The sequence below is a fragment of the Eurypyga helias genome, unplaced genomic scaffold (assembly GCF_000690775.1).
Source record: "Eurypyga helias isolate BGI_N326 unplaced genomic scaffold, ASM69077v1 scaffold3840, whole genome shotgun sequence".
Classification (NCBI taxonomy): Eukaryota; Metazoa; Chordata; class Aves; order Eurypygiformes; family Eurypygidae; genus Eurypyga; species Eurypyga helias.
Genome location: NW_010224921.1, coordinates 1,061 through 8,353, shown reverse-complemented (window position 1 = coordinate 8,353; position 7,293 = coordinate 1,061). Strand labels below are relative to the sequence as shown.

Below are 7,293 nucleotides of genomic sequence, written 5' to 3'. Positions count from 1 at the left end.
GGTTAAAAAGTTACTTAACCTTCCAGCCCCAACCAAAAACCCTCTTTTCAACACCACAGCAATGTGACGGCAGATTGGAGGCACAGAAATTTAAGAGGGACATGTTTTGCAAGCTGCTGCAACACAACCTCCTACTGCCCAAAGACAAGAACCTAAACCCAGACTCCTTCCACCATCCCACGTTACTGCCACAGGACCAGCAAGTGTGACGTCAGTTACTTGCACCTCAGTCACCTTTACCCTTCCGACTACGTTTCTTCATTTTGCCTAAGGGACAGGAGATTGATTATTTACCTTTCTTCTGTTCTTTCGTGTACTTCATCCACTATCACATGTGTGATTCCCTGCAGAGTCAGATCTCCTTCCAGCCTTCTCAACAGCACACCAGTAGTGCAGTACAGGAGTCTGGTAGCTGAGGACTGGAACGGTAAGACAAAGCTTTCAGTTGGCTTTGTGCAACTTCACACAGTGCAACGAGAATCAAGAATCACAGACTGGTTTGGGTTGGAAGGGACCTTAAAGACCATCCAGTTCCAGCCCCCCTGCCATGGGCAGGGACACCTTCCACTAGACCAGGTTGCTCCAAGCCTCATCCAGCCTGGCCTTGAACACTTCCAGGGATGGGGCATCCACAGCTTCTCTGGGCAACCTGTGCCAGTGCCTCCCCACCCTCTCCGGGAAGAACTTCTTCCTGATATCCAATCTAAACCTCCCCACTTTCAATTTAAACCCGTTACCCCTTGTCCTGTCACTACAGGCCCTTGTAAAAAGTCCCCCCCAGCTTCCTTGTAGCCCCTTCAGGTACTGGAAGGTGCTATAAGGTCTCCCCGGAGCCTTCTCTTCTCCAGGCTGAACAAGCCCAAGTCTCTCAGCCTGTCCCCATGGCAGAGGGGCTCCAGCCCTCTGATCATCTTCGTGGCCTCCTCTGGACTCACTCCAACCAGTCTATATCCTTCTGATGTTGGGGGCTCCACAGCTGGATGCAGCACTCCAGGTGGGGTCTCAGTATGTGCTGCTGTAAAGCATTTGGTTTCAGCTGAGTGCCAGGTTTGACACAAAGTAAACCAGCAACCCCTGCTGAAGATGGGCTGAATGATTTTTCTTTCTTTCTTAGGAGCATCTGCTTCTCACCAAGGGGTAAACAAAAAATCTGAACTTTTGCCTATGGAAATTGCTTTCTGATAAACAAATCGCTGTCCCTAGGAAGAGTGAATCTCTTTTTCAACATAGTTCTTGGAAAAAGCAAATCAGCTGCAATGTAGAAGAAATTTCACTTCCAAGACAGCAGTTTGAATTCAACCCCCTTTCTGGCTGACTGAAGCGCTACCCTTCAATCTCACTGCACAGCAGATACAGGGCAGAGGGTCTGCATGCTAGAAAAGCACTAAGCACGTTTAACAGGCCTCAACAAAAACCAACAAGCAAAGCATACGTACCTTTACGCTTTCTAGACGGATCTGATATCCAACAGTGAGTCCAATCCTTTCTGCTCGTTCTTTGGCTACGCGTTCAGCCACAGAAATGGCAGAGATCCTGCGAGGCTGAGTGCAGATGATGTTTGCAACGCTGCTTGGAGATCCTTGCAACGAAGCATCCAAAATAAACTGAGGAATCTGAGTGGTTTTTCCACACCTGCACAACAAAATCAGGGATTAATTAAAAAACGAACCAACAAAACTCCCCACAAACGCAACACCTTCCACCCATGCAAATGAAAATGACTGCACTCCACTGGAAATCTGCTTTGTTTCCTTAGTGTCATCCTTCCCACGAAGTTCATCCAGGGCTGCTGTCACTGGTCACAGAGGGACCGTGACCCTTACCTCTCCAGTACGTGGATACCTATTTCACATTCTTCTCTGTGCACTTTGCTACATAAAGACTGTATGTGCAGTCACACTCTTACCCAGTCATGCCACTCACAACAAGGACTTGGTGGCTCTTCAGCAAATCGAGAATGGTTTCTCTCTCTTGCCAGGCAGGGAGCTTCTGTCTTTCATACAACATGGACTGGAAGTGCCTAGAAGACTGATGCACAAAAACAAGACAGATTGGTGGTAACAACACCACTGGAGCGAGACAGAACCATTTGAAACAGCAGCCTGTGGCTTAAATATTCATTTCTCTAAATTAAGCACAAAAACAGATGTTCTGTTCTGTACACTGTACCTTTTTCAGCCGAAACTGTGTGCAGATTTTAACATTTTCATTATACAGAGACTTTGCCTGTGTGTCGTACTTTCTGGAAAGCTTTTTCTTGAGGTTCACATAACTCTCATTCTCCACAACAACTTGTTCTGGCTCATCCTCCTCCTCTTCTGCCACCACCTCTTCTTCCTGAGGCTCTGATACTGTTGAGGCTTGAGACAGAGAATGTACAGTTAGGTGTCCTTGTTACTAAGGAACAGGACCTCATCAGCACTGCGGAAAAGACACCTTCCAGGAGCATTCACAACAAAGAACTTTGTTAGACTGGAGCTGAGGGCCTGCAGGACTGTTCTTGACATGCATTTAGTTCAACACTACCAGCAAAGCTCCCCTCACCCCATCATACAAACCACAGCTCCAGCTCCAACCGCTTGTCTCCAGCTGTGCTCTGCAACAGCACGGCCTGGGAGGCCACACGGTGTGCCAGGCTGGTGACTGGCTTGCCTTCCTGAATGTTTTCCATGTGTCTTGGCTCCCCTCCCCAGTTCACCACACCACCAATTCCGTGCAGCACTGGAGTGTGACAGCAGCACCAGCTTGAATTAAAATGATGCTGTAACACCAAGCGTGTAGCCTTGCCGAGTACTTTTAAGCCAAGGCTGAAACTGAACCAGGTACTTTGGTGCCCACTGCCTATCAACTGAAGCGGGATTTGCTCAGACAGTGAGGCAGCCCTTGAAAGTTTTAAGGCCACATTTAGCACTGGAGCACGTTGCCCAGTGAAGCTGTGGATGCCCCATCCCTGGAAGTGTTTGTCCAAGGCCAGGCTGGATGAGGCTTTGAGCAACCTGGTCTAGTGGAAGGTGTCCCTGCCCATGGCAGGGGGGTTGGAACTGGATGGTTTTTAAGGTCCTTTCCAAGCCAAACCCTTCTGTGATTCTATGATCTAAACAAGCTATTTTATAACACAAAGTTAATTTTATAACATAAGGAAGCCTATTTGGATCTCTAATTTCAGTTTCTGGAACAAAGCTGTCTTTCTGTGGAGCTGTTAAAAAAATTGGAATGATCTGGTTTACTTCTAGCAAAACACCAGGCTGTCACTAGTTAGGTGCTCTAGAATGTGATGCAGTTCCTGACAACCGTCTTGGAGAAAGTTTGCCTTAGATAAAAGGTTTGGGATGTTGAGCTTGAAGGTTGTCTGTGCCACAGAGTTGCTGCCACCCTGTCAGAAGTGCCACAGTCCCAACTCTCCCTGGGAAATCAACCTCGTTCCGCTTGCATGCGGAAAGAGGGATGATACCTTCAACAGCATTCTTGAACCGCTTGCAACATTCACTTAACCTTAAATCCACCTTTATAAAATTCATTTTAAGGAGGTGTTGATAGCTTCTTAATTTTTTTAAGGATGTTTCTGAATTGATGAGCAGCAGATGCCCCAAAATGTGCAAACAACCTTCCCCCTTCCCTTCCAAGCACCCTTCTCTGGTCAGTTCTGGTGAGCTCACGCCACATCTCTCACAGGCTTCTTACTGCCTGTGTGGGAACAGGTATCGTGCGCTCTGCCAACCCAAGTTCTGTGCTCCTTTAACGCCGTTCTTGCCAGCAGAAAACCTTTCTGCTGCAGCCTTATTACGGAAGGGACTTCCTGCGGCCCAGACTGATTACGGATTTGGCTCACCACCTGACCTTCACCTCCAGAAACAGATTTAGAAGAGATGCCTGAACTGGGCTCTCTGCCTTCTCTTTTTATTTTTCATATTTTTGACTGTTCTCGGCCCAGAAACCAGAAAGGGAAATCTGGCCTACCTTCGGACACTCGATTAGAACCAGATGTGCTCTCTGTCTGCAGCTTTACCGAAGGTGTTGCGAGCAGGGGCACAGCAGGAACGCTGTACTTGTGGTGGGTGTTTTTAAGTAACTCGCTTATTTCAGATCCATCTTCTAGGCAAGTCACTAGGGTGTACACCACTGGTTCACTAGACTCTGCAGCTGTCAAGGCCTTTCCAAAGAGGAATTCAGCGATGTGTAAACAACAAGCAAGAGGTAGTTTCTCATCGGTGGAATAAAATGCCACAAGAGGTGCCTGGAGTGGATACTTGTTTTCTTCAGGAAATCTGACTTCAAGTTCATATATGGGACCATCGCTGTTAGGTCTGAGACGAGCATCATCTACAGAGTTCCTGGCTGATTTTAGCGGGTGGTTTGGAGGGAATTCGTGTCCAAATTTGCATTTTGAACCAAACCTGCAGACTCCTTGGAGATAAAATTTACATATTTCCTTTGAAGTCTGCTTTGCTGTGTCGCTAGGACAACCTCCCTTTTGTTTAGATTTGTTGAGGCTGTTTGCTAGGTACTCCAACTCCAAACTGAAAGTCCAAACACGGTTTTGAATTCTTTCTACAAACTTTTCTCCATAGATTGACCGGAGGGCAAAAGCCTCTTCTTGTCTTTGTTCTAAACATTCTTCTTGACTGGCCTCAGCAGCTGCTGCAGAAACCTGCATCTTCTCTCCATATCGTTCAGCAAAGCACTGCGACAGCAAATACTCCAGTGATGCCCCGATGTTACCGTTGCAGGATCTCAGCACTGTCCTACAACGGTCACTGTCAAAACCATACCTGCAACAAACCGGAGACAACATGGCAACAACTGAGCGACAAAGACTTGTAGGAACCAGAATAACCACAGAACCACTGGATTAGGCTTACAGTAAGGACGTGTGTATAGCATGAGATACTACTGGGGTGAAAAAACCCAGACCAAAATATTCATGCTATTTCGAAAGAGTGGCAGGCAGTAAGTTGGTGTCTGTGAATACCAGCCTGTTGTTTATAAGGTGAACAACTAGTTCATGTGGCAACTATCTCACACCACAGAATGTAGCCCATAATAGTTACAGGATTAGATTTCCCAGTTGAACTATATAAATTAAACTTCTTCAAAAAAAGCTGAGTCATCTCACAAATAAAACACCCTCAAACAAAGCAAAAATAGTTAAAAATGCTTGTATATGAGCAAAATGGATGAAGAGCACTTATAAGGTCTTGAAACATTGCCCACCTGGAAGAAACATACACCTAACAGCAATACTCCCTGAGCTTTCCCAGTATCTGTTTCATTGTCTTAGAGAAAGGACTAAAAACTTCACTGAAAAACTCTGTGGAGTGATTTATTTTCATAAACCCATCATTTTAAATTAATCTAGGTGAGGATTAAATTTGTAGGAGATACAAACTCATCAGTTCTGCACAGAGAACTTCCCTGGAGCTGAGAGGAAGTCACAGAATCACAGAAGGGTTTGGCTTGGAAGGGACCTTAAAGACCATCCAGTTCCAACCCCCTGCCATGGGCAGGGACCCCTTCCACTAGACCAGGTTGCTCAAAGCCTCATCCAGCCTGGCCTTGGACACTCCCAGGGATGGGGCATCCACAGCTTCTCTGGGCAACCTGTGCCAGTGCCTCACCCCCCTCTCCGGGAAGAACTTCTTCCTGATATCCAATCTAAACCTCCCCACTTTCAATTTAACCCCGTTACCCCTTGTCCTGTCACTACAGGCCCTTGGAAAAAGTCCCCCCCAGCTTCCTTGTAGCCCCTGCAGGCACTGGAAGGTGCTATAACGTCTCCCCGGAGCCTTCTCTTCTCCAAGCACTACAGGAGTTCAATATCATGAACAGCGATCTACCTCTTCGGGATACAAATTACAGAGTTTCAAATTCACCGAAAAGCATCACCTGGAGAGTTTGTGCACAGCAAACGGAGACACTTCACTTTCCACAATTCTGTGCTCAGGTGGTTTGGCAAATGACCTCGGTATTACATCAGAAACTTCATGATCTGTTGACCAGCACTGTTCATCGTCAAGGTAATCAGGTTCGTCGTCGTCTTCACCAGAACCAGCTACTCTGATAAAGAGTTATCAAATTAAAATAAAACAAAATTATACTGTTGAGTAGACAAAAAACTCTGCAGTTTTGAATCCCCCATTTAAACAGAGGATGCTACTACCTCTTTCCCAGAGATAATATTGTAGGAGAGCAAAGCAGACCTAAACCCACGAGACTTGAGATCAAACTAAAAGTCAAGGGAAAAAAAGAATACCGTTTTCCTTTCTAACAGTGTGCCTGTTAAAACATGCTCATCTAGAAGAGAGAGAGGCAGTGTCTCCATTTAAACTAACTCTGATTCGGGAGCCAGGTCCTGCCCTTGAAGCTCTTGGAGAAGTTCTTTCACCCTTCTCTGATTCTCTGATGTCATGTGTATGGTCTGCAGAGGCATTCTCGCTTCAGGTCTCTGTTTCGTTTGCCCTCCTCTTCTGACATTAGACCTAAAAATTAAAATAGAACATAACAATGACTTATTTGCCTGGCTCAGATGATCTTGACTGAACTGGGATGTGTTAGGACCCAACCCTGTAATTCAAACCAGGAAAACCAAAATAAGACAAGTCCATCACCTGAGGATTATTGGGCTCGTTCTTACGCGAGCAGGATTTGTGTGTCTAGCTGCGCACATGCGCAGGCATAAATGTGTGTTATCCTATGTCAAAAGCAAAGTGATTTAATAAACACTTTTCTAGGTAAAGCTGCTCTCAGACTGCAGTACAACCATGCATTCCTAAGCTAGATTGGTCGGAATACTTTCAAGATACTAGATTCACTAAAATAAATACCGCGTGTTTATTAGTATTTTCTAATCAAAGACATTCTGAAATTACTTTATGAACAAAGAAGAGAATCAGTGATTCTCTTTTTTTTTTTTTTTAAATCTTGCCTAGCTGTAGAGTGTTAAAAATGTTAGTCAAATGACATGTAAAAACTGGTTCATACTGAGACAGCTTCATCACCATTCTGTATATTCAGAGATGTCCAAAAACCAGCCCCAAAGTACCCCAAATATCTCTGTGCCAAACCCCCCTCTCACCAAATTAACAGAAATACCTGGATTCCAGCCTTGATTCCTCAAAGAGACAAAAATCATCTCCATCGTCCCAAATTTTGGTTGAAAATTTCCTACTTCCAAGTTGAGACTTGTTTGAATGGCCACTGCTGCCTCCTCCTCTTCCACTGCCTCCTCTTCCTTTGCCTCCTCCTCCTCCTCCTCTCCCTCTTCCTCCTCCTCTGTTGGGCTTTCCTCTTCTCCTC

The 7,293-nt window shown here is 45.7% G+C and overlaps 1 protein-coding gene across 1 annotated transcript in view; it reads right to left on the bottom strand.

Moving 5' to 3' along the window:
- Positions 1-294: 294 nt before the first annotated feature.
- The window catches only part of LOC104506246 (putative ATP-dependent RNA helicase DHX57), a gene marked incomplete at both ends in the record, with an annotated part of 7,974 nt that continues 975 nt past the window's right edge, over positions 295-7,293 (bottom strand). Inside the window, 8 exons of the mRNA XM_010147139.1 lie at positions 295-419; positions 1,437-1,632; positions 1,907-2,028; positions 2,170-2,360; positions 3,958-4,769; positions 5,884-6,054; positions 6,330-6,476; positions 7,090-7,290. Coding sequence (XP_010145441.1) covers positions 295-419; positions 1,437-1,632; positions 1,907-2,028; positions 2,170-2,360; positions 3,958-4,769; positions 5,884-6,054; positions 6,330-6,476; positions 7,090-7,290 — 1,965 coding nt within the window. The remainder of the gene's footprint in view (positions 420-1,436; positions 1,633-1,906; positions 2,029-2,169; positions 2,361-3,957; positions 4,770-5,883; positions 6,055-6,329; positions 6,477-7,089; positions 7,291-7,293) is intronic.